At 46.6% G+C, this 27,256-nt stretch overlaps 4 protein-coding genes and 1 pseudogene across 5 annotated transcripts; 2 read left to right on the forward strand and 3 right to left on the reverse strand.

Annotated features, from left to right (window-relative positions):
• Positions 1–2,842: 2,842 nt before the first annotated feature.
• Positions 2,843–5,526, reverse strand: LOC117844263 (protein FAR1-RELATED SEQUENCE 5-like; annotated as a pseudogene).
• Positions 5,527–7,614: 2,088 nt separating this feature from the next.
• LOC117842598 (thermospermine synthase ACAULIS5) lies at positions 7,615–12,476 on the forward strand. Its single transcript, XM_034723080.2, has 10 exons — positions 7,615–7,866; positions 7,960–8,026; positions 8,184–8,278; positions 8,633–8,735; positions 8,856–8,944; positions 11,213–11,369; positions 11,479–11,554; positions 11,690–11,748; positions 11,834–11,970; positions 12,080–12,476. The coding sequence occupies exons 1-10, from the start codon at positions 7,679–7,681 to the stop codon at positions 12,150–12,152; spliced, it is 1,044 nt and encodes a 347-aa protein (XP_034578971.1). The 5' UTR covers positions 7,615–7,678; the 3' UTR covers positions 12,153–12,476.
• LOC117842600 (uncharacterized) lies at positions 12,272–14,602 on the reverse strand. Its single transcript, XM_072292239.1, has 3 exons — positions 13,706–14,602; positions 12,828–13,607; positions 12,272–12,642 (listed from the first exon to the last, which is right to left on the reverse strand). The coding sequence occupies exons 1-2, from the start codon at positions 13,982–13,984 to the stop codon at positions 13,032–13,034; spliced, it is 855 nt and encodes a 284-aa protein (XP_072148340.1). The 5' UTR covers positions 13,985–14,602; the 3' UTR covers positions 12,272–12,642; positions 12,828–13,031.
• A 1,210-nt stretch (positions 14,603–15,812) lies between these two features.
• LOC117844265 (uncharacterized) lies at positions 15,813–17,275 on the forward strand. The gene has a single exon (XM_034725011.2). The coding sequence runs from the start codon at positions 15,971–15,973 to the stop codon at positions 17,006–17,008; it is 1,038 nt and encodes a 345-aa protein (XP_034580902.1). The 5' UTR covers positions 15,813–15,970; the 3' UTR covers positions 17,009–17,275.
• Positions 17,276–20,668: 3,393 nt separating this feature from the next.
• On the reverse strand, positions 20,669–27,255 carry LOC117843960 (phospholipid:diacylglycerol acyltransferase 1). 2 transcript variants are annotated; one of them, XM_034724755.2, is made up of 6 exons: positions 26,595–27,255; positions 24,400–24,622; positions 23,961–24,244; positions 22,383–22,710; positions 21,520–21,785; positions 20,669–21,402 (listed from the first exon to the last, which is right to left on the reverse strand). In XM_034724755.2, exons 1-6 carry the CDS (start codon positions 27,062–27,064, stop codon positions 20,919–20,921), a joined length of 2,055 nt encoding a protein of 684 aa, XP_034580646.1. In that variant the 5' UTR covers positions 27,065–27,255; the 3' UTR covers positions 20,669–20,918. The 2 variants fall into 2 exon arrangements, with proteins under 2 accessions (XP_034580646.1, XP_072148341.1); XM_072292240.1 differs by lacking the exon at positions 26,595–27,255 and adding an exon at positions 26,134–26,153.
• Between the last annotated feature and the right edge of the window lies 1 nt (position 27,256).

A 27,256-nucleotide genomic window follows, 5' to 3' on the forward strand; every position in this document is an offset into this window, starting at 1 on the left:
GCAGCAGCTGTGCATCATGCCTCGACCCAAGGCAACCCAAAAGTTTCCAGATGGTCCATCCAATGGCTCCTGTCCAGACGTCCAGTAGTGTGGTTGAATCCACGTCAGTCACAGAGCTGGTGCTCAATTATATCTGTATTTGTTTGTCCTGGCAGTAATCCATCAGCTGCATGCGGTATTCAAGAGCGACAAAATAAAATGGGCCATTTCCAGCGTCGTGGCTAATGGCTCGAATCATGTGTAAAGGGATGCACCACGTACTAACGTATCTGTAGACGGTGACAGATCTACCAATTGCATTCGTGCAGCAGCAGGGAGTTGAGGGAAGGGGACAGGCTCGGAATTCAGCTAGCTTGATAGCTTCGTGTTGTCTGAGGACGACGCAACGAGCGCAATGGGCGGACGCAGCTTTCGAGCATCGATTGAGAGCATCGATTGAGACATATTACGCTGGATGGAAAGTCTATTCTCTGCACAGTGAGATCGATGGATGGATCGTTCTTTGGCGCACCACTAAGGAGCGGTAGCCTCTCGCCAACAGCAGGGGAACGGTGGGTGTGTCAGAATTGCCGCCGGAGCAGAGAATTGCAGGTGTGCGACCTAACTAACCTAAAGCAGAGAATAAGGAGCGGTCAGCTGATCGTTTGGCCAAGCGCGGCTGGCCGCACAACACATCTTGCGTCCTGTGCCGATCCACTATGGAGACTGGACACCACCTAATAGCTGAGTGCAGATACACACGGAGGATCTGGGACCAAACGGCGACATAGCTAGCGCAGCCTAACCTACGACCAAATGCATGGCGACCTTCATCCAACGCTCTGGAGTGGTTGACTTCTATCACCACAACACCGGACTCGCCACGCAAGGCTCTACGAAGCCTCACCCTCTTAATCATGTGGGAAGTCTGGAAGGAACGGAACGCACGTATTTTCAACCGACACGAAACATCACCGACGACCCTGATGATGAAAATCAAAGATGAGGCCTCAGCTTGGCTATTGGCGGGGGCCAAAGATCTAGCGATACTTCTATCACGCGAGTAGTTTCCCTCTTGACCCCACCTTTTTCCTTTTTTTCTTTTTCCTCCCCAATCTTTCGAGATTTCCCCTGTATTTTCCTACTCTATCAATGAAATAGGCACCTCGTGCCCGTTCGTTCAAAAAAAAACAGATGACCACGCATCATCGATCGATCGATCAGGATAACCATGTGGTACTTACTGCGCCCTCTTTTCGCACGCCAAGACCAGCACCAGACCAGCCCAGCACCACCACCACCATGGCAGTGCAGCATGCGCGGGCGGCACCATCCAATGCAATCAGCGAGGTGGTTAATAGCGAGGTGGTTAATGGCGAGGGCGCACCGCACCACTCGTGCCGCCTGCCCATCTTACCTTAAGTGTTCCATAAACAATTGCGCGCGGTAGCGACGTAGCATCTTACCTAGTGCTGGCTGAGTCGAAATAACCCAGGCGGTTCGCGGGGGTGGAAATTGAAGTGGCCGTGTCTCGTCTCGCGCCGCCGTGGTGGGAACTGGGAACCGGCGTCCAAAAGGATCACGCGCGCCCGCCTGCATGCCAACGCGCCGGAGCGAGAGCGGAGCCCCGTCCAATTCGTTCCTGCTCGTTTGTTTTGGCCGCGCACGCGACGCGAGCGTGGTTGGATTAATGCAGGGGAGTGCGCGGACCGTGGCCGTGGGTGGGCGCTCCACGAACCAACCACGACGACCGATCGTGCGCGTGCGGACGCCACATTGCCGGCCGCCCGGTGCGCCGCTCCCACGCGGGCGCGGGCACGCTCTCGAGTCGGTCTCGACCGATTGGCTCGCACCTCGGCAGCTCATCCATCAAATCCAGCTGCGTGCGGGGCCCCACGCGGACGGGGAGCGGCGGGGCCGGCGGGCGCACGTCTCGGGCGGATGCATCGCATCGCATGCTGCCCGGGTCGAGAATACAGACGATGGCGTGCGTGCATATATAGCAGCAGCAGCAGCAGAGAGGCGCGGGGCGGGAAGAAAATTCAGTGCAGCCCGGATGCAAAGCGCATCCGGTGCGCACCCGTCCGCTCGGTCGACGCGTGGAGGCGGAAGAAAATCGGACGGTCGCGCGTCTGGGAAGGCTCCTCGCGGCTTGGCTGCCTGGCTCCTCGCGCGACTGCATGGCTCGGCTGGGAATTGGAATAGGCGCGGCGCGCGGAGGGCATGCATGCAGCATGCTGCCGTGCCTTGCCTATGATTGGCCCATGCATCTGGGCCGCCTAGCGTGGTGTGATTGGCCCAAAGATCACGAAGGGGCAGTACACGTACAGAACTACAGATCCCTCTACGCCTGAATAACTGACAGCGCGCAAGGTAACTGACGCCTGAAGGATTATGGTAGCTACAGGTAAGCGCGAACAATAATGGAGACCGAAATATAAAAGATAAAAGAGGGTTCAACTGCAAACAAAAATCATATGGCGGTAGCATCACAGTTAAAAGATTAAATTCATTATTACACCATAATAAAATCTAGGGCAAATAACAAAATCCCACATGTAAAGTGGAAACTTTAACAGCTTAGCACAGTTACATGTTTTCATGATTGGATCCTCCAGCGAAATGTAATTTCCTAACTGCTGACTGGAATGTGGCGTCTTGATCAACTCCAAGTAGCAAACTCGTATATCCTCCTTGTATATATGGGGCAGACATGGTAGAAGAATTCCCAATCATATTAAAGTGTGGCATTGTCGCATTACCATATCCACCTTGGATCAACGGAGCAGACACGATAGAGGAATTAAGATCCTGTATCATATTAAATGTGAGTATAAGTAAATAAATTGTGAAAATGGTATAATTAGTCTGAATCATGTCTTACAGTTAATTGCTTTGGATCAGCACCTCCATCTCCATTTTCTGCAGCAGTATTTGGATCCTCTCCTGCAGATGACAAAAATGAACATAAAAAATTTATTATAGAAGGCTGCATCTGGAATGGGTAGGATCAGTACCTTTCTTCTTAGCACTTTTCTTCTTTGACTTTACTGTCTTCTTTTCAACCACATTTTTGAACCGTGCATTCTTTGGGCCTTTTACCACCTGAGGAACTCTAAAAGATATTACACCATTCAATGAGCCTGTGTCACATTCATGGCGAATTGGAGGAACCTCATTTGATTTTTCTTGCATCTAGCTAAGAGAAGTATCTGCTTCCAAGTCCAACTTCTCTATGGCTTTCTCCAAATCATCAATAAGTTCTCTTGACACTGAACACTTCAATGCAATGGTTGTAGCTTTTCAAGAGATAAGTGCAGCACGTGCTTTCAAATCTTCCTCCTCACTTCCTTGTTTGTCGATATAAAATCCCCTTTTCGCATATTTTGTCCATCTGTTTAGAATATATTCCGATGGCAAACTATACACTCCATTTATATTGAGGACTCTAAGGGCATGCTTGCACAATATACCTATACAATATGGATACCATTTTCAGCAAATTGTATAAAAAAAATATAATGGCTTTAAACTTTTTGTACGTACCTATAGCTTCAAACTTTCTGCAAGAACATGTAATGGTAGAATCTGCACTATTGAACACTACAGTTGCTCCATGATCGGATTGCATGTATGTGATAAAGAATGTTAGGTTGGTCCCTTCAGTTTGTAGCAATTTATGAGACAATGATAATTGTTTTTTAAATTCACCCTCAAACTCAGAATACATCCTTCTTGTGTATGATTCCGCTGCAGTCTTCAGCATAGGTAAATCTGGGGTGTAAGTAACCGCGTCCTTTTGGCGTGAATTAAAGTCTTCATCTAACTCATTTTCACGAAGACTAACTGAAACCTTCTCACATTCTACAAGAAGTTCTGAAAGACCGAGTTTCCTACGAAATCTTTTCTTAAACACATTGTTCATGCCTTCACTCCTTTGAGTCGAGGTCATATCCGCTGTAAAAGCATCACGGTACACAGCTGCCCACTTTACCCTCAAATCATATAGGTTTCTCATCCAAGAGTTATCCTCCAGATTATATTCAGATAACAACTCATTCCACTTCTCAATGAAGTAAGCCTCCGATCTATCTTCATACACACATCTCTTAAAATCAGGTAGAAACTTATTATCTGACTCGTGAATTACATGCCCGAGATGTTTAGCAGCATTTAAGTAAATGTGCCACAAACAAAGGCGATGGCTTGTATTTGGGAATACATAAGCAATTGCTCCAGCCATGGCCGCGTCTTGATCAGTGAAAATTGTCCTTGGATGCTTGCCTGACATTGCTGTTAGGAAGGTTTCAAAGAGCCAAACAAATGATTCAATAGATTCATTAAATATCAATGCAGCCCCAAATATTATCGTCTGCTTGTGATGGTTTGTTCCAAGGATCGGAGCAAAAGGCATCTCAAACTTATTAGTCTGAAATGTAGTGTCAAATGACACAGCATCACCAAAGCATTTGTAGTCCATAATAGATTGACCATCTGCCCAGAAAAAATTTGCTATCCGACCATCTTTCTCATCTACCTGAACGGCATAAAAAAATGTAGGATCTTGTGACTGTTTGTTTCTCAGGTATTCTACCAGTGTCTGTACATCATTGGCTTCTAAGTACTTTCTGCGCTCACGTCCAATCTCGTTATTGCAATCCATTTTTGCAAAAGGCACTTTGTCGGCTCCTCCGTAAAACTGCTTCATGAACTCATACACCTGGGCTGGCTTCATCCCGGCATCTCGTATCTGGCCAATTAGCATCCTGTCTGCTTCAGTGACACGTCGTTGGGATCTCAGCTTGTGCGACTTATCTGGACTAGCAAGGTAATGATTATGTTCAGTTACAATCTTTTGCACTGTCCAAATCCCCTCTCTGCTGACACTAAACTGAACACGAGCATCACAACCTGTCCTTGTAGTGTCTTTTGATGACTCGGTTTGCCGATGTCCTTGGCTACTGCAAACTATATATTTCTGAGATATACTACCATCCACTCGACGCTTTGTATTGCTCTTTCTAACACTGAACCCAACCTTACCGGCATATGTGTTATACATCTCAAAGGCTTGTTCCTCTGATTCAAAATTCATTCCAACTTCAGGAGTGATCCCAACTTTATCTGCCACCTGTTGTAAAATGAGATGATGATTAATTATTCAGTCATGTTATGCATGATCGTACCAAAATATATGAGTAATAACATGTGATGTATCTGTATTATCGTATAAATAAACATACAATGACCCTACCTGTGATGGCTGCTCTCTATCGACTCCATGACCACCGTCAGCGATTGCATCATCCTCATGCGCATCTGAGGTTGTCTGCTGTGAGCCTGTATCATGCGCTTTGTTAATTTATTTCTTCTTTGCATTGATAGTTTGGAAGGAGCAGGAGAACAGGGAGTTCTTCAAGACGTACAAGAAAGATCGGCCGGGAGAAGAGTCGACGCAAAAAAATCCATCTGACAAGAAGCCTTCCGCTCCCAAGAGCTCAGAGCTTCAAACGAGGACAGGCAGATGGAGTTCCGCCGGTGATACATCACGAAACTGTCTCCAGTGGTGCGATCAGTCCTTTGGGTACTCTGCAGGTGATTTAGTAGCTCGTGTAAATCAGAAATTCAGAATGAATTGCACAACGCTGATGATTGCAAAGATAAATATTTTTTAACCATAACAAAGACTTACTTTCGTCGAGGCAGGAGGCTGTTCTTGGGTGCGTCGCCGGTCCGCCGGCCAGATGAAGGAGGTGGCGCGCCGGGCCAGATGGAGGTGGCGGCGTCGCCGATCCGCCGGCCAGATGGACGGCAGCAACCCAAATGCAAGCGGCGGCGGCGGCGGCGCGTTGCCAGGCGTCAAAGGGCAAAAACAGAGACTTACGAGAGGGATCTGTAGTTCTGTACGTGTACTGCCCCTTCGTGATCTTTGGGCCAATCACACCACGCTAGGCGGCCCAGATGCATGGGCCAATCATAGGCAAGGCACGGCAGCATGCTGCATGCATGTCCTCCGCGCGCCGCGCCTATTCCAATTCCCAGCCGAGCCATGCAGTCGCGCGAGGAGCCAGGCAGCCAAGCCGCGAGGAGCCTTCCCAGACGCGCGACCGTCCGATTTTCTTCCGCCTCCACGCGTCGACCGAGCGGACGGGTGCGCACCGGATGCGCTTTGCATCCGGGCTGCACTGAATTTTCTTCCGCGGGGCGCGTCCTGACGTCCTGTTACTACCGCTTCCGTGGATTGGGGCTGGGCACTCTACCAACAGATTTTTAGTTAGGTTGGCCTCCTCCGACAGACGGCGAAGTCGTGTGCTAATATACTGTCGGATTTGGGGCAGCATGAAGGTGATATCCGTCCCAAATTATAGATCATTTTAACTTTATTAGATTCGTAGACTTTGTTATGCACTTAGATATGCATGATAATATCTATGCATTAAAAAAATCAAAATGATTTATAATTTGAAACGGAAAGAATATAGTTCTTAGCTCATCTCAGCATCTCGCTTAAAACAAGGCGCGACAGCAGCCAAAAGTTGAATTGTTTGGACCCGAACGATCTCTTTGCTAACATAGAACTAGCTCAACTATTGGAAAGAGACTTACTGGTTAGGCCTATCTCTAACATGAGACGACGTCGTCGGCTGAATGAGCGAGGGAGTGGAAAATAGGATAAGCTGACGGCTTCTCGCTTTTAAAACCATTTTTTAATAAACCTTTATAACTTTCACAAGTATTTTTTAATGGTTTTCAGTATTCGTGATCCGTGCTATGGGTAGATGGAATGGCTAAAATAAAATGAGGGAGCAATCCAATCATAAATTATTACCTCATAATCCACCAAGCTAACCATAAATAACTACCGGATTCTGAAATGTTGAATTAGCCTACTTAAAATGTTGAATCAGGATTCGCGGATTGTTGAATCAGTTGTAAGAAAATGCTGAAGCATGTATCACACGTGGAAAAATCTGGGTGAGGTGGGGAGAGCAGGTCAAAAATAAATATATGATCTCCTTGTAACATTGAGACGTTGAGTTAGCGTATTCGATATGTTGACATAGGGTTAATAGATTGTTGAATTAAATGTAATAAAATGTTAAATAGTATTTATGGAGGGAGATTGATGGGCTATAAAGGTTGGGCTAGATGAACCATCAATACTATAGTTAGGATACAAACAGTTGTACTCCCTCCATCCCAAATTATAAGTCATTCTAAAAATCTTGGAGAGTCAAAGTATATCAAGTTTGACCAAATTTATATGATAATATAATAATATTTATGATGTCAACTAAGTAGTATTAGGTTCTTCATCAATTATATTTTTATAGTATACCTATTTGATGTCATAAATCTTTATAATTTTCTCTATAATTTTGATCAAACTTGAGATGTTTTGACTCTCCAGGATTCTTGAAATGACTTATAATTTGGAATGGAGGGAGTAGTATAGTATAGGAAGTGTCTCCCCTGAAATTGAAATCATGAAATACCTTGGGACGTGGACTCTACCTCATCACTAGATGCATTGCGTGATGGAAGCGATATCTATTTGGGCCCCACACAACTCCTTCCGGAACCTCCGATGCTCCCATATAAGATCACCCTCCCCGCCAGTGGACTCACATCGCACACAACCACTCATATCCGCTCCCAGTTTTGTCTCGCGTTCTGCCGCGACAAGACGACGAACGACATGGTAGGCGCCATGCCAGCCGAGGCTCTGCCCCGCGAGGTGACCGGCAACGGCAACGGCTACGGCGCCAAGCACTTGCACCTGCAGCTGCCGGCGCCGCCGAAGCAGCAGCAGCCTGCAGAGGCGGAGTGCGAGTGGTACGAGGAGGAGATTGACGGCGACCTCAAGCTCTGCTACGCTCTCAACAGGTGAAACGCTGACTTATTCGCATTCACGCGAACTTTTCCTTGAGAAAAAAAAGGAGGAGATGGACGATGGTGACTCATTTTGATGTGCTCCAGCGTGCTGCACCGGGGGACGAGCAAGTATCAGGAGATCGCGCTCCTTGACACCAAGCATTTTGGCAAGGTGCGTTCGCGTCAACTTGATCGATCAATGTGTCAAGCCTCATGTGTGTTTCTGCAGATTCCTTCTTCCTGGTTTGTTTTGTTACTTGTAGCATGTGATCTGTAGACGTCTGGACGTATGTCTGAACACTGTCAGTGACGCTTGTTCAAATGTTCAGGCTTTGATAATCGACGGGAAGATGCAGAGCACGGAGATGGACGAGTTCATCTACCACGAGTCCTTGATACACCCGCCGTTGCTGTTCCATCCAAAGTAACCAACTAACCATCACCAATTAGAAAAGTACTTCTGTTTCTTTTTGAAAATTAAATCGCCTCAGGTAAAGTAATTCTCACCACTTGAAAAGTTAAAAAATAAGAAATCGAACGAATCTCTTAATGAAAATGTACACTACACGTTCTGTCGTTCTCGAAACATTCCTGATCGTCCTAGCCCCTTAACATGCCTGGCCACGTATTTCAGGGAGAGGAAGTTGGTCATCCTATGTTTAAATTCGGAAGATCTATTTTGCACAACCTATCTTTTCTATTCCCATCCAAGAACATTTTCACACATTGATAATTGATTAACAGCATGTGCTGATCCTTTTTGCCGGTGTGGCTTCAGCCCCAAGACCGTGTTCATCATGGGAGGTGGCGAGGGCTCTGCAGCAAGGGAGGTCCAGAGGCACAAGACCGTTCAGAGGGTGGTCATGTGCGACATAGACCAGGTACATACCCATGCCACAAACTCACAACCAAATCACAGTTCACGCTGACATGTTCAGGGTAGCGCACGCACACACCCTTTCTTTCACAACTACCTGATGGTGTGGCGTACGCACGATCAGGAGGTAGTCGACTTCTGCCGTACGTACCTGACGGTGAACCGCGAGGCATTCAGCAGTAACAAGCTCTGCCTCATCATCAATGATGCCAGGTGTATATGCATCTCTCTTTTCGTTTGCACTTGGTTGATAGACTATCCTACTATTCTTACTATTACTGATTGGAGGTTTCTTTTGAAGCCTCCAGGTGAAGCCACAAAGGATTTTTAGGTAGACACTTTAGAAAAAAGAGGAGTCCTAGAAATTCTAAAAAAAAACCAAAACATCTCGCCATCAATCGGTAGACTCAAATCATCATAGCCATTGGATCTATTATATTTTCTAAAAAATTATCCACTAAAGATAGCTTAAAGTAACCCCTAAATCTATATCTAAAATACCCACCTATACTATTATATAAAATTAACTAAAGTAACCCCTAATCTTCATCAAAATTACCCACTCATGCCATTATAAACAATATTTAAAATAACCCCCTAAATTTGCAACTAAATTGCCCACAATTAATACTTAAAAAACTTAAAATAACCCCTTAAATTTGCATCTATATTACCCACATATGCTATTATTAAAAAATAATACGAGGTAACTTACATTTAAATCCAATCACCTTAATTAAAAATATACATCAATATATGAGTCTAAATCGTCTATTTCTTACACTATTGGTATATAATATAATAACTAAGTATATACACATGATGTGCATCATCATTTATAAAGATATAGAGCAGTGATGAGAATATAGGTTTCAATGTTAAAATACAACTCAAACTTAGGGTCCATTAAACAAATTCAAGCGTATACTTGCGATGCAAAGTAAAAAGTTAAAGATTATAAATGTGGATGAAAATATGCTCATGTTAATAGTTTTGTAGCAATGTGGTTTTATTTTTTTATTGAAGACTCCGCATTAGTTCCCACGAGACACGCTAGGAAAAAAGATAAATCCTAAAAACTCTCAAAAAATTAAAAACATCAAATACCAATTCTGTAAACTCTAATAGTCATAGTCATTGATCTATTATATTTTCTAAAAAGTTACCCACCACTATCATTATAAAAATATTCAAAATAAACTTTAATCCTATGTCTAAATAACTGAGGTCAGCCATTATAAAAAATAATCTAAAGTAACCTAATAATCTTCACCCAATTTACTCATATATATCATTATAAAGCATAATTTAAAATGTCAATCTAAATTTGTATCTAAGTTACCCACGTATGTTATTATTAAAAATAACATAAACTAAGAACCTAAATCATAATCTAATTATCTTCATGTGCATCATCTAGAAATGTCCAAAAATAAACTAATATATGATTCTAAATTATCTATTTATGTCATTGTTAATATAGAAATAGTAAATTGAAGTATATATACATGATGAGTGTCACCATTTAGACCATTTATATATATATGTGAGGAATTGATGAAAATTTTGATTTTTATGCTAAACACAATGTATCGAGGTGCGATACAAAATGAAAAAGTGTGAATGTGGATAAAAAGTTTATAGAGTAATTACTAATTAAAAATGAATCACAACTGGATAGAGATAACTACATGTCTATATAAGTATTATATTGAAGTATTGAAAAAATAAGAAAATAGCAGGTAAACAATTTTAATTATTAATTAGGAGTTAATTTCTAAATAATTTTCAGATTCAACAGCTTTTGCGGGAGGCAGGGATTGATGGACTAGTATCTCCGAATGATGTGATCCTTCCTCTATGTTTTCGTGTAATACGATTTTCAAACTTAATTCATCGAATGATCTTTTTTCCCTCAGCTCTAGCCGTACACTAGATTTAAGAGTTGGTCAACTGGAGTATAAAATATAAATTTGCTGCTTATTAGTCACTAACAGTCTCAAGATATAAATTTGCTTGGACTCGCTACCAGATATCTATATGGGCCCACTGGAATCCTGCTAAGCTGACAATGGGCCCAAACAGATGGAGAGCAAGCATTCTTTTGGCCTGCTTTTTCGTTTTGCAAAGTTTCCTAGTACGTCAGTCAGCTAGCAAATCTCTTTTATTAAAGTGAAAAAAAGGCGATGTACCATATCCTCTGGTTCTCCCTGAACAGGCTGCACTTACAAGTGGGCCCAATAAAAAGCATAGCTTGGTCATAAAACATCATGTTGAGCAAGCCTATGCTACTGCCTACTGTGCACTTATAAGTTATAACTGGAGAAAACATCATGATTAGTCCTCTCCCTAAAACTAAATTTCACACATCTGATTTCTTATCGTCATAAACTCCGAAGCTCAGTAGCTGAGATCATGTTGAGCAAGCCTTTTCTGGTCTATCCATGCTTACTAGCATAACCATTCATGTTATGCATGCAGGGTTGAGTTGGAGAAGAGCAGGGAGAAGTTTGACGTGATAGTAGGAGACCTCGCAGATCCAGTGGAAGGAGGCCCCTGCTATCAGCTGTACACCAAGTCATTCTATGAGCACATCGTCAAGCCCAAGCTTAATGACCACGGCATCTTCATCACTCAGGTACCGTACTCCATACCAATACTCCCCCTACTTCAGAAATCACATTGGTTTCGAATCTCAACTTGACAATCTGATGTAAAACTGTTGATCATTCGCTCGATCCCCATAGGCTGGACCTGCTGGTGTTCTTACTCACAAAGAGGTCTTCTCATCCATCTACAACACCCTTAAACATGTCTTCAAATGTGAGTTTTTTTGTTAATGTCTTACTATTTTTTCCCTGCCGGTAGTCAGGTACCTATGTGGCTATGTTTTCATTTGTAAGAACATAGGGCCATATGGTAGTCCGGCCTCTGTCTAAACCTGTACTTGTGTTGCAGATGTTCAAGCTTACACTGCTCATGTTCCATCATTTGCAGACACCTGGGGCTGGGTCATGGTATTTGCACTGTCATGAATTTATCCCACGTTCCACATTTGTTCAGTGTGACCAAATGATGTGCCGCTTGCGATTCGCATTTCAGGCCTCGGATCATCCATTCAATCTCAATGCCCAGAAGATCAATGAAAGAATCAAAGACAGGATTCTGGGAGAGCTCGACTACCTGAGTGGGGAGTCCCTCATTTCCTCTACCACACTGAACAAAAGTGTTCACAAGTCGTAAGTTGTGCATTTTGTTCAGTTCATCAGGCACTTAGATGGTTAGGACAGTGCACAATCAGTATGCTAATTGCTCTACCGATTTGCCTTCTGAAAAAAAAACATGCAGGCTGTTGAACGAGACCCATGTGTATACAGAAGACGATGCCAGGTTCATCTACGGGCATGGAAGAGCACGCTGAGTTTGCCTCTCACCTGTTCTTCAGGTATCAGCGTCTCAATGTAAGCAAAAAAATGTTGCCGGCTAGTTGTAAATTAGCTACTATTGGTGCAAAATAATAGCAAGGAGATTACTGCTATGTACAATTTGCAAAGAAATTTCGTGCGCTGCCAGAAATCAGAAATTCAGAACTATTCAAGGAATCCAACCGACAGGTGAAAACTTAGGGGAATGGAGCACGGATAGTAGTACCATACATTACACTTCTTACAATTCCCCCTCTTGCAAATAAGCCTATAAGGCTATGTGTAATTGGAATTTTGGTTTTGTTCTTCGTGTTGCACAATTTGCTGTCTTATTTCACGAAGTGCCGAAGTTATGGTGGCAAACGAAGGCCGGCTTGAAGGTTCTGCATCCCAGGTTCGGCAGATGAGATCAATCAGGCCAGTAGGATATGCATCACTGTCTGGGAGTTTTGGTCTTAATTTTCCGTCTGCTACTCCTAGCGCAATCTGCAAAACGTTACTGATTGTTAGCATAGACGACTAGAAACAAAGTTTCATCTGAGATGGTGCAAATTTTGTCATGATAATTCCGAATGCAGGCTGTGCTAGGTGAGATATACCATCATTTTCAGGAAGTTTGAACATTTTATATGTTGTAGAGATTAGCACGTCGAGAGGCAACTCGAATTTACCTTACTAGGCCCGTAGCTTGTATCAATGTACGGATGTTCTGCGGTTATCAGTTCATTCAGTACGACGCCGAAGCTGTAGACGTCGCATTTCTCAGTGTAGGGTTCGCAGCGAATCACTTCAGGCGCCATGTACACATAAGTCCCTGAATATATGTCGAAAATTTTCAAAAAAAACAAAACAAATAAAAGCCAAACAAAAAAGTTTCATCGATTACAACTTTGGTTCATGCACATGGCACACTGTGATCTCTTGCCTGTTTCGCCGGTGAGCGCCTCCTTGCCGTCCGGCAAGAACCTGGCATGGCCGAAGTCCGTGACCCGCGCGCGCAGCTCAGCATCCAGGAGAACGTTGCTGGGCTTGAGGTCGCGGTGCACGACCCTGGGCGTCTGCTCGTGGAGGTGCCGCATGGCCAGCGCGACTTCCAGCGCCCTGCTCACCCTGTCCACCAGCGGCGGTGGCGGCGGCGAGGAGGATGACGACGCCCGCGGCCGCCGCTCCCTGCCCCCGTGCAGCCACTCCCCGAGCGTCGCCCCGCTCAGCAGCTCGGTCACCAGGAAGCAGCTCCCCAGCGGGCGCAGGCACGCGCCCATCAGGCGCAGCACGTGCGGGTGCCGCTGCCGCGACAGCAGGTCGGCCTCCTGCGCGAAGAAGGCCTCGGCGCTCGGGTTGGAGGCGAAGAGCTCCGGCCGCACCCACTTCACCGCCACCTCGAGTCCCCGCCACGTCGCCCGGTGGATGTCCGCCGTCGTGCCCCGGCCTATCACCTCGTGCAGCTCGATCTGTTCCATGGCCGGGAGAACGGACTCGTCATAAGAACCGGACGCGCGCGCGGTCAGGCGGCGTGTAGTTCTGCCGTGAGTTTTTGATTGATCTTTACCTCGTCCGGCGCGACGGACCAGCCGTGCCGCACGGCGAGATCGCGCGTGGCGACCAGGTATGGATCCGCTGGCTCGTCTTCGTCGACGGCGGCCGGCGTCCCGGGTTCGGCATCGGCGTCGCGGTGCGGCGAGTGCTGCTGCTGAGCGCTGTCGGATATGAGGTGCAGGAAGCCGTGCTCCTGGGCGACCTCGAGGCAGAACCGGAGGTACCCCTGCGTGCTCTCCAGCCGCGCCTTGTACGTCTCCTTGAGATCCCTCTGCCTCCCGAGCTCTTCCATCAGATTCGCGACCTTGGCAATGCATCACGGCGCGCCACGTGAAAAAACAGAGCATAGAACAACTGCCAAAACTGCAGATCGTTTCATCAGGTCGTGATGCAGGATACACGTGCCGTACCTGTTCGCTGGACTGGTGGTTTGGTGACTGCGAGGGCGGCGAGGAGAAGAGGCCGGCGAGGCGGCCGCGGAGACCACGCTGCTGGTCATGCCGCGGGCGCGCGTCGTCGCTCATCGGCGTTGCTTCCGCGGTATCGGAATTCACAGTTCAAACCGTTTCACTTGTTCATCCGGTTGTGCGCTCACTGCGAATCCGCGGAGAACAAACGGAGGGGCGAGTTGGCCTCACTGGTAGCCTGCCATTCTTTACTGGAACAAAGCCATTCGCGTAGCATGTCGCGGCGGCCGGCCGATCGATCGACGAACAGACAAGAGCGGAGGCGACTCGTCCAATGCGGTTTGGGTGACACGTTTGGAGTTTTTGTTGGCAGTAGTATGGCTGCGGTGTCGTTGCTTCTTGTTGAACAGTGCCAGTGGCTCTCACTCCACCAGCTGCACAACGTGCATTGCTTTTTTTTTTTTGTGTGTGTGTGCGTGTGAAATAAAGTGCGCCTTGCATCTTAGATGTACTCTTTCGGATGGTACAGCTGCAGCGAAGGAAGGCTCGTGTCCCTGTCAGAGGCTCTAATTGGGCCGAATTCTTGATTTGGGCCGGACCACCACTGGAAAATCAAGTTTGCCTATTTTTCTTCTCTCTCGAGAAAGAATATGTGCGCATTTCATTATTTTTTTTGAAGTAAACGCATTTCATTATTAAGTTCCTTTCTAAAAAATGTTAGTACTTGTAGGATGGGATAATATACAGTGCAATATCTGATGCTACTGACATGAAAAAAATGCACATCTAAAAAATGTATGAAAATTTTGAGAAAGGATAGTGCATGCAATGATTTAGGTATATGCAAATTAAGTTTTAGCTTAAACAAAAAAGTGGGCAAAAATCAGCATGTGAACAATAGCCGGTTGTGGATTCACACATGGACTGTTGCACCATCTGATCGGTGCACTGGTTTAGTAGGTGGTGCAGGTATCGTATGACCACACGGCAGATAATGTGGATGGTTTTCTCGCAGAAATGTGCTAACAGTGATGTTTTTGCCAACCCCAATTTCAGAGAGTTTGTTTGCCTTACATGCCATCAAGCAAGGGTGGATTCAGCGTGGAGGCTGGAGCCTCCTACCCCGCGCAGCTAATGGAGTCCCCCAAGCTCCCTTAAAAATTTCAGCCATAGATAAAGAGCAGGAAGGGAAAATAAACTCCACTCCTTTTAAATTTGCCACTGCTGTCAAGCCATGCCTGGCCCTGTGCACTTTGTCCGCACAAAGGCATGATCAGGCACGGACAAGCTGAGCTGTTCAGGGGGCCGGTCGCCCGCATCACCGTGTCTCCAATAATCTAGCTAGCCTGATTACCTTGGAAGCTCCCTGACAAACTTAGCTCCAGAGCAAGTGTACTATACCTCCCCCACGAAAATGACACACTGTACCAGAGGTCTAGAGCCGGTAGCCCATGCCATTTCAGCTGTGCGTCCGTCGTCCGCGCCCGGTGACTTGACGCCACGGCCCGGCAGCCGGGCAATGATACAGCGGCGGCCGGCCACCACGTACGTGATGGCCGGGCAAATAATTCCCCGCCGCGGCCGAGCCCGAGCCCGGTTGGTGGCGGCGCGGCGAGCGCGAGCGCGAAGGACACATGCTGACACGCCAGCGCAGCGGATTCCCCCCACCACTCCGCGGCACGCGCCACCAACTTATATAAACCTTCCCGCGCACGTCTCGCCCTCTTCCCCCTCCGCTCCTATCCTCATCAGCTGATCGTGTCCACCTTCCTCGCCTCTTCCGGCCCACTTCACACCGAGCTCCCTCGCCTTATTTGGCGCTGCTGCTGGTGGTGGTGGGTGTGATCAGTGTGCGTGTGCGATTCTTTAGCATGGAGCGACGCGGCGGCCACTGCCACGGCGCCAAGCACCCGCCCCCGCTCCCGCCGCCGCGGCGGGCGCGCGGGGAGCGCAGGCAGGCGTCGGCGTCCAGCGGGTCCTTCTCGGCCTCGCTCCTCGACGCCATCTACCGCTCCCTCGACGAGGGCGACGGTGGCGCGGATGTCTTCGACGCGGCCGCGCGCGGGAGCGTGGAGGAGAAGGCGGCCGCGACCGCTACTGCGACGGCGCAGTTCTGGTGGGCGAAGGACGTGGCCAAGCCGAGGCACTCCTCGAGCTCGGACAGGGATAGGCGCCGCCGGGAGGCGGTTGCGGTTGCGCGGCCGCGCCACTCCGGGTACGCGTCGTCCACCACGTCCTCGTCGGACTCCTCGGCCAGCTACAGCAGCTTCTCCTGCTCCTCGGCGTCGACGACCGACACCGAGTCCGCGCACCGCCGCCACAGCGGCGACCCGCCCCCGCCGCGGATGTCGGAGGAATCAGTGGTCGCCACGGACGCCGAGGAGGCAACGCCGCCACCGAAGAGCAAAGGGAAGAAGAAGAAGAGCAGGCCGTGTTTCCCCGTGGCAAGAATCCGACCGAGGGCCTCAGTGCCGCCGTCTTCCGGGCCGCAGCCGCCGTCGCCGGCGACGTTCGCGTGCGCCCTCAAGGCTCTGTTCTCCTCGGCGCGCCTCCAAAGGAAGACCAAGACTCCGGCAGCCGCCCCCCAGCCCCCAGCCTCGCCTCCGCTACTGCAGCCACAGCGGGTGTCGTCGACGAGCACTGCGAAAGCTGCTGACGCGCCGCAACCCTCGGAGCCGAGGACGGTAAGGTTCGGCCCGGACGCCGGGGCATCCGTGGTGGTGCGGCGCAGGGTGGAGGAGCTGGTGCGCAGCCTCGAGGAGCTGGAGGAGGACGAGGAGGGGAGCGACGCCAGCTCCGACCTCTTCGAGCTGGAGAGCCTTCGCCGCGCCGGCGCCGATGAGCTGCCCGTGTACGGCACGACCAGCCTCGTGGCCAACCGCGCTATCGCACAGGGAGCAGCTTGTTAAGATCCGTAAAAACACCGTCAAAAGTCAAAACATTGTCACGGCTCTCCGTTCATTTCTCGGCTTCAATAATGCTGCAGTATTTTCGTTTAAAAAAATAATGCTGCAGTATGGTCAGCACTTGTGTCTATATTTGAAGTTTGTACGTTCCCTTAAATTTGTTTTTCCATGTAAAAATATAAATTCCAAAAATTGTGGTTAGAAAAGAATTGAGGCAACAACAAATTCTAAACCAATCGGAGTGGGCATGTTGCACTTTTGCGAAGTGAATCGAACTGTGTACTCCCTCTGTCTCAAAAGGAATTCGATTCTAGTTTTGTACTGAGTCAAATCATCTAGAGATTGATCAAATTTTTGTATAAAAATACCAATATTTACGATACTAAATAAGTATGTGCTGCTATATTTATATAAATATATTTCTTATAATATATCTATTTGGTATCATAAAAATTGACACACTTGTGTTGGAAACCGTAAGAAAACTTGCGTTTTGCAGTGTTTTATATAAACTTAATTAAATTTGAAAAATATTGACTTAGAGCAAAAATGGAATTGCATTCTTCTTTGATAAAGGTTGTCATTGTGCAATTGTGCTACATGCCTAAATGTGTAAAACCCTCGACAATTTGACATGAATTGTATTTAGCCTAGATTGCTTGAAACCATTGCTTCCTCTTTTTTAGGATTCCATAACGTTGTCATCCACAACCATATACATCTAAAAAAGTGTACACCACCTGAAGTATTTCAGAAGTTGGGACTCTCCATCAACTGAAGTAGTTAATTTTCTTTCATGGGGGGCAGCACGTTGCTCCAACGTTGTCCTAAGCCAATTCTTTCATTGTTCGCCAAACAGGGATCATTATCGTGCATGGCTATGCTCAATGTGTTGATGCTCCCTACCAAAGCCACAACTAATTGGTTAACCCATCGAATTAGGCCAGGCTCCACCGACCAATATTCCATGACGAAGCCGTCATCTTTCTCGCATTAGTTTCATGTGCTTTTGAATGATCTGCATATATTACGTGACTAGCCTTTACATCTTTGGATAGATTTGTGTAACTTGTACCTGAAGCATTTGTTTTCTTTGCACCCCATCAACATAACGTCCGAAACTAATCATGATGTGCTGCATGGACCATCTATGCAGTCTGGTTAAAAATAGGACTCGGCATCTATGTTGATGTGGTTGTGTGGGCCGGCCGGGACTTCTTGGACTGGCTTGAGACAGGGCATGCGTTGTCAGCAAGCGATCCGTCCCATCATGCCATGGCCCCTCGTGCTGGAGCACCAAGCAGCCTTCCGGTTTCATTGTTTGTACTTGTAATAACATCTGTATACAGACTCATTCTCAGTGATCAAGTGATACGACGTATATGCAAGTACACACTCAGCATGTAGAATATTTCCAGCTCGGTTTCGAGGAAGATGGCGAGGAGCAAGTAGCTGGAGCAATGTGACCTTAAACAATAGATGCTGTTATGGATAACCTCATCAGAGATGGAATCTTGGAATCTTGGGCCTGTATAGTACGACATGCCACGAAAATGTACGACACTGCCATGGCTGATGGCCTACCCTCAAGATCCGTGCTCCCCCAGTCGATCTGATGAGCACGAGCACCCGCATGGGCAGAGCAGTCCATGTCCGCTCGTAGGCGCACAAGTCTTTGCAACCCCAGCTGTTGCGGCGAGAACAATTTCTAGGCCTTTAGAAAAGCTCAGGATCGTTCCGAGCACGAAAGATTCAGTTGCGAAACTTGCAGCTCTCAGGGCAAAGGAGCACTGCATGATTAAGGATCGATCGCCAGTGCTGTCCAATTAGCTGTGGTCACTGAATTATTATGCACCTTTTGTTTGCTTTCCGCTTCGACGTCGATCGATCGTGGCTGATGTGGCGGCGGTGCTGCATGGGAGTGTGGAGGAAGGATCCAACGCGACGCAAGTACGCGCCACACATGGAGCGGCGACATGGACGGCCGATCTGTATGCCGGAGCAGGATCTGGACAGGATGGCCGCGCGCGAGAGGGACGGGACGACCGGCCGGAGCAGGCGCTGGGTACACCTACCTGATGACCGATCGAACCACGCCTTCGTTTCTGTGTTTTCTGTGATGAGCCTGGAGCGTGTCGGGAAGACGACAAGCGTGCCAGTTCAGGAGGACCTTAGCTTCCCCTGAAACACCGCCCCTGGCAGCGGTGCGGCGCGCCGATCGGAATGTCGTGTTCTGCGCGCCGCGCGACATGGCACGTAACGCGCCGTGGCCGTGGTCGTGGTCGTGGCGTGTCGCGAATTAGAATAGCTCGCGCACCGCCGGTTTGGGACAGGAGGAAGCTTTCGGTGATCTGATAGATCTCACTCAGGTCGAATTGTCGAATGGTAATGCGAACGTTATGCACTGTGAAGTTCAGGGTGCACGGCAGTATCAGCATTCAGTAATGGAAATGAACTGGGCGACCAGGCCACCGGGCGAGCAGATAGGCGGCAGGGACGTTATTGCGACGCGGACCGTGCCGCGGGCGCCGCGCGCCAGCCGGTGCGCGCTCTCGACTGGTGAAGGGCGAAGCCCCTATACATGGCCATACACGGCCGCGAGGTCCCCAGCGGCGGGCGGGCCACTTGCCGCGACACGCATCGACTGGCCGGTCGGTCGAATCCTCCCGGTGGTTGCGCTCGGGGCCGGGGGCGGAGTCGGGAGTCCAGACAGACGCGGACGTCGCAGCCAATGAGCCAAACGGAGCCAGGCAGCCAGCAGAGAGAGCGTGCCTTTCTCCGTGGCGGGCGGCGCGGCCGTCCGTTCGCTCCGTCGCGGTCGCGGGCGCACGGACCCGACCCCTGGAAGGTAGGAACCGTGCGCGGAAGTGGGCGCGCCGCGCGCACTGTTGCTGCAGGTGCCCGGCGGCGGCGCGCGCGGGCAGCCGCTTGAATGCGCCCGCCCCGGCGGTGCGGGGAACGGGAGCGCGCGGATCGGTGGTGCCGTGGTGCCCGTGCCCCTGGTGGGTCGCGCGCCGCTTTCACGCGCACATGCTCGCGAATTGCGGTCGCGCGCCGCGGGAGGGAGAGGGAGGAGAACGTGGCCGCCACGAGCCGCGCCGCCTCGTCGTTGGTCTCTTCTATCGTATCCACGGGAGCCCCGTGCCGCTGCGGCACGCCGTGCATGTGCGCCCGCCCGTTGCAAGCTCTTTGCACACCGAGTGCGGCCTGCCTGTCAGAGTGATCCATCTTCACCACCCAACGCCGCGTCGCGGCTCGGTGCGGGCCGAGACAACACTGGACGGGTCGGCATGTTTGCTGAGCCCAGCAGGATTTTCTTGAGCCTTTCTGCTATCACACATTTAAGTGATTTTAGTTATCTTCATTGTTCTACAAATAAACTTTTTCGGAAAAGAGACAATAAATAAGGCTTATGTACTGATGTTTCCCAACTCGTTAATTCGTGCACACGACTAAAACTACTTACGTTCGTGATCGATATTTTGTTCATTCTGACTCAACAGAACCGGATTAGAGGTGGCTAGAAAATCACGAAAGCTATGGACGCAATGGGAGAGAAGACATAAAACGAACATGGATAAACATGATTGCTAAGTGAACAATTTATTTATCTCCTACCATTGTATGCACCATTTTTTAAAAAGGGGGAAAATACCTAGCAAATACTTCAAAATCAATCAATAGATAAAATTCTGCTAGCGACTGTAACTTACACCTGTACATTTTAATATACAATGCCGTACGATTCCCAAAATAGTGGTACAGCACCGCATCAGCTTCCTGTCTCAATGTAAATTTGTGAAAGGGACGAATCAGTGGAAAACTACAATAGCAAAGCAAAATCCATAGAATTGCACTCTGGAGCAATCACATTGGCACGCAATCCACTAATGGCACTTCATCTTCCCATGCACTATAATTTCAATTTGATTTTCTCCGACCATTTGAATATATCAGAATAAACCTGATCGCCACCAATTTCCTCGCCGGTTGCCCCAGCAGCAATTCTGATGATGTCCTCAATCAAAGCAAAGTTCCCCATGATATCAACATGGGCACCACTCTGAGTGCCCCTGCCTTCCAGGAGAGTCGACGGTGGAGAATGATTGTATTCTCTCACGTAGGTCTTGCTGCCAGCAGGATTGAACCGAGTTTTTCCACGCCATCCTTTTGCACACATGTAGCCGGCACTAAGAACCGGGACAGTTTCATCACCGTCAGCTAAGTAAACACCCCCTTTCAAGCAGCTATTTTCATCTCCACCCTCAGCCGAGGTGTCGATCCGAAAAGGTATATAGCACTCAGCTTGTGGGGCCAACTTATAGACATATGCTCTTTCTGTAGGAATGCCTACTCCGTACATTGAAAATATTTCCATGTCAGGTGCATTCGGTAACCTGAAAATGAAATAATAAGTTAACATACTTGAATAATGGCCAGTCATGTAAATAGGCGGAAGCAAGAAAAGGTAATGTATAAAATATATAATAGGAGCATTGGCAAAAGACACATACTTTGTTTCTAAGGGATTCGACCAATATTTATAATGTTGATACTTCGGGTCATCCAAGTTATCGGCAATTCCATATGAAAAATGAACACTTCCACGCTGCATCATCCTTGGAGCAACAAAGCGAAGAAGGTCTATAATGGAACTAGCAGTATAAGCTTTGTAGTCTGCAACTGCTTTTATTCCACCCCACCCTAATTCATGATACTCTGTCCAGATATCCCGGCATGACGAATTTGAATGGGCAATATTATTACCTTTAACAGCATCCTGAAATGGTCAAAGCAAAATTTCATTCCAATGTCAAAAATACATCATATGCAGCTCATAGATCCATTTTCATAAAACTAAGGCCCACCATATATACACCTTAATGCAATGAAGTCACCTTATATACCAACATGAGTAACACACAGAAGGTAAGGTAAGTCCAGATGTGCTTCAATGATCTTTGTTTAAGTGTTTCACTACTATCTTTAGAGCACACTAGGCCTTTGGTTGTTAACAACACTATTATCGCTACTAGAAAAGCTCTTTAAAGATTTTTTTTTGGAAGAAAACTTTCAAGATTTCTTAACTTGTTTCTGGGAGAGTATAGAGGCACTACTCAGAAAACAAAGGATAAATCAAGAGCTTCATCTGGGGCCCAAACCTTTTATGGTGAATTCAAAGGTTCAAACCAGCATAATTGATAGCTTAATTACAAAATTTATAATAGTTAAATACTGGAAATCACATGCTACAGAAAAAGAGTATCTGAAACAACGAATAATGCAAAATGTAAAAGGCACTGACAAGTAGCACAAAAAAAGACACTAAGACCCAGAAAATAAGTAAAGAGATGTTAATACACTTCTGAATACTCACACGAAATTCAATCCGCTCAATCTCTGAAGAAAGAGCTTCAGCTACATCTTTACCAAAAGATACCAATCTTCCATAGTTAATAGGCTCAGGTTCAACTTCAACATCTTCCACATTAATGTCACTAGAAACCCCAGTATCGTTGCCTTTTTGCTTCTTAGCTTTGCATTCAAAACCATCTTCTGGAGACCAATCCAAACCTCCCCAAATAGTATCACCACCTTTAGGAATCATTGACATTGTTGAATCCCATGTTCGGGTCATACGCATTAAATGGCGCAAAGTCTGAAGTCCAAGAAAGTCAGAGTCCAGAACATCAGGTGCAATAGCTCTGTATGTACAGAACAAAACTTAGTAGGGACCTAATTTCCTTTCTTACACTGGAAAGTAATTTCTTTGAACAAATAAAGATAAGTAAATCAGAATAAAAAGGTATCCAGCGGCTCGAAGCTCATGTTTAAAAATGAAATCATAAAAAAAAACCCCAACCAAATGCATCCACATTGCAACACCTGAACAACCCAAATGATGAACAGTATTTGTATTCAGTTAAGCTAACGAATGGAATATCTTTCTTTGCCATATTGTACATTGTGGCTCTGGGATACTGGTCTATATATAACTGATTGACTGTAAACCGCATGACGAATATTTCTGCACTATTTTAGAATGAATGACACCACTAAAGAGATAAGATTTAAGTCTGCAATTATATTACCGCTCAATTTATTTACGGGGTGAACGACAGCTAACAGAGAAGTGCTGAGACTTGCATCAACGATTACTTTATTGCAGTGATACTTTGATTTTAGAAGCTACTCCTTTTGTCCATAAATATATGACATTTTAGGCCTGGTCCTTATTGAGTATGAAATTTTATGATTCCAAGGAGAAAGTTTCATGGCATTTTTCTATTTCTCCCTTAGTTAAATAAATGAGTTGATTGCTACCTAACTTAACAGAATAATTTCATACATTGAAAGCGGACAACATGCATTTCTTGAATTTCCTCAGTATCAAGAAAGCAACAAGTATTATCAGAATATCAGCTAATATATAACGATTTTGTGTAATGACCCTTCTGAGCTAGATCATGTACCACTAAATCCCCACCCATTACAGAACAAAAAATAATAATTATGGTCAATTGATACCAAAATATGTGATCTTGAATAGAATTCATGACCATGCTTATATGCTAACTTTAAGTGCATAATAGATGAGCAGAAATTAGCATGTCAGCATAGCAATTTACCATTTGAAAATATTTATGAAAAACGATCACCGGCAAGACCCCCGAGTGTCAGGGCTATGGATTAACTAAAATACAGCAAATCTTGTAAAGAAAATATAAGCATAATTTGTCTGAAGTAAGCATATACACTAACAAATGTAAAATGTAAACTATAGTCTGATGCATACTAACAGCTAGAATAGACAAAGAATGAATTAATTAGATGCAATCTTATAAAGAACTGCATTAAGAGACAGTATAATCTCATTAGGCACCACCTACTAAGCTTCAACCCTGATAAAGTAATGATTGCCTACTAAAACTAACAAACTCTTAAGTTGAATTACCTAGCAACGGCAACATCTTTGGCTTCAGATGAGAAAAGCCCAGCAACAGCCTTGGGAACTCCTAAGAAAGGTCCACCAATATTCACAACCGCTTTGATATGCTTTTCGCACCAGTTTGGACCACCACCACCTCCCATGGGAGGAGGTGCCTCGACCCACTTCATAAAATGCAGAAAATAGAGGACCCCCATAGAGTGTGGGATAACCACAACCCTATTTCCACCATTGGTAGCTACCAGGAGTTCAATGTTACTCTTTATTCTGCTCAGGGTTTGATCACGAACCTGGAGATAGTAACCTACATTAGAAACAGGACACCTCCATTCTATACCAGTAGCATTTTTACACAGGGAACTATATCTAAATCATCAATAACGAAAAACCAATCTGTCATGACCTTTGACTAATCTACTGGCGTAAAGTCATCAAAGAAGGGTACCTCAGTGTTCTGGAAAGATAACCTCCAATCATATGCAGCCATGTACATGGTCTTTTCTTCATATCCAATACGAGCTAAATTGGCAATTAACACAGCCCAAACAAAATATCCAGGTACAAAATAGTCTGCTGCAACAAGGCCTGTGACTGGCCTAACCCTTATTCCTGGCTTGTCTAATCCAGTTTCATTGTCCAGTGACATATGTTCAACCCAGCATAAAGGTCTGAAAATGTCAGAGGTGAGATAGTAAGACTCGGCAGCCAAAGTAAAAGTGCACAAGCTCAACTCCATAGAATGTTGTATTTGCACAATTGCACTAACATAGGAAAGGCTGAGAACATGCTACCTTAATAGATACATAACAATACTGCAATAGCTAGATTGGATATATAAAGAGGACCAATCAATCGAACATAAACAACTTGTATAGTAGCCAAAAGTTTTTTCCCAGTAGAACAAGTTTAGTAAACATAATATGAAGTCCCAAAGTGATGACATTCACTTCAAAACAATCTTCGTAACAGTGACGCTATCAAATAAGGTAAAACACCATGAGGTTCTTTTATTCATGTCATAGTTGTTTTTTACAATTCTGCTTGACCATAGCATAGGTTGTGAAAAGTAAAAGAGAATTCTGATACAGTTTTAAACAACCTCTGGATGTTTTCAGGGTAAGGCTACAGCAGTACAGCACACAATGCTTCAGTTGTTCTTCATCTACGTAGTATCACTCCTATTGCTAGGGGAACATGCTGTGGATTATTATAAAGATTACATAATGTGCTGATATTTTGCATAACAAGCACACCACAGCTAACTTGATAAAGATGTATTGTAAAAAATATATCCTCAAAATGCAAAGCAGAAACTGCCACCGTATTCTAAAGTAGGTGATTCATAAACATTATGACGTTCCTAAGTGCAGGAACAAGACCACTTTAGTTCAAAATGAGCAAATAAATAAGATTTCACGTTACAGTAAAAGTAATGAACCTCCAGCAGGCATACTTCACTTCAAGCAAAAAAAATACTTGCAAAGAAAATTACCATCCAGCTGAAATGCTAGTTTAAAAAAAACAAACTGTTTCGTCAAAAGTATAACGCCTTTATTTTCCCTATAGTTCAACAGCACAATGCTCAGAAGGAACATCCAGCAGGTGTGTTCTTTAGAATTCTGGTCGGTACTCTCATTGGAAAGTAGGAAACATTCATCTTTATAGAAAGAAAAGCAATACCTAGCATGATACAACTGCTAGGGGGGGACCAAATTCTCTGTCAAACTTTACAATGTATTACCCAGTACCACAGGGAAACCTCCTGCTTTTCATGTAAATTGCAGTTTTCTTCTAAAAGTTCAGAAACTGCATGATTTACTGAAAAAGATATTTCTCTACATTAAGACACTAAGACAGTTCCCATATCTCCACCACCTAAAACCAGGTAAGGATTATGCAGAAGTGCAAATGCAAGAAGCTCGTCACTTGTGGGAATTCGAAGACATAAATAGTAAGCCAAGGACAAGAAAAGTGTGGACAAGTTATAGTATCACAAGACACCGGATTGATGTTAGTCCAAAATGCACATACTGCACACCCAAAATTCCACTCCTGGTGATAACAAAAGTCCCAATATATGAAGACAAAATAAAGCTGTTCTTGCCACTATATTTCACATCCTGTGAAACCACACAACTAAACAAAGAAATGAGACAAAACAAGCCACCAACCTACTCACCAAGTAAATTCCAAATTGAAAGTACGAGGAAAATTTGAACCATTGCTAAAGAACCAAAAATAAAACAATGGATCAACCATTGTTGCCGAGATCGCAGCGGAACACCCTGCCACTGAGGCATCACAATACATAACTCCTCACAGCTCTCAGAAGAGCAGAAGTCATCTCAAAGACATCTCAAAGGCACCAGTAACACAAAGGCAGAAAATATCCTAGCAGGAACCTTTATTTCCTAAAACAAACACCAACGACCAAACAAAGTAGTAAAGCTTAAAGCACAAGCGATGTAGACAACAAGCATTCAATCGGTGGTTCAACCAACCGAAACATAAAGATACACCTCCTATAACCCAGACAAAACTCTAGCGCTAACAACAAAAATTAAATTCGTGCGCAATACAGCGATTGCAGAAAATAATAAGAATTGGGAAGAGCAAAAAAAAAAAAAAGAAGGAAGCAACCTCTTGTACACGTCGCCAAATGTGCCGCCCCACAGCCGCTTGCGGAAGAGCCCCTCGGCGCAGTGGTGCCCCTCCCAGAGCTCGAGCCCACCGGTGACGATGCCGGGGACGAAGACGACGGGGTGCTTGACGCGGAGCCCCTCCTTCTGCAGCTTGACCCCGGGCGGGTCCGGGAGTGGCCCCGTGATCGCCTCCGTAACGTACTGCGGGAACGACGCCGGCATCGCGTTGTAGAGGAAGAGCAGCAGCCACCAGGCGGAGCACACGCACCCGACCAGCCAGCAGCAGCTGTCCACGCACGACCACTTGGCCTTGGTCCGCCTCGTCGCCTCCTTGGACTCCGGCGCCGCGGAGGAGGAGGCCGACGCCTTCTTCCCTTTGTCGTCATCGTCGTGGTCGGACCCGTTTCCATCTGAGGGCGGCGGCGGCTGCTCCCGCTGCGGCTGCTTCCGCCGCCGCAGGAGCGACATGGCGCGGCGCGGCGGTTGTGGGTCGGAGGGCTACCCGCGCGGGCCCACCCGCATCCCGCGCCGCCGCTGCGGCGGGCCCCCGGTCGAAAACCCTAGGCGGCGGACGGAGCGAGGCGGGGAGGCCGAGGGGGAGCCGTGGGCTCGTGGCCTGGCGGCTTCGCGGGGTTCGCGCTCGTGAGGTCGCGCGAGAGG

The sequence above is a fragment of the Setaria viridis genome, chromosome 2 (assembly GCF_005286985.2).
Source record: "Setaria viridis chromosome 2, Setaria_viridis_v4.0, whole genome shotgun sequence".
NCBI lineage: Eukaryota > Viridiplantae > Streptophyta > Magnoliopsida > Poales > Poaceae > Setaria > Setaria viridis.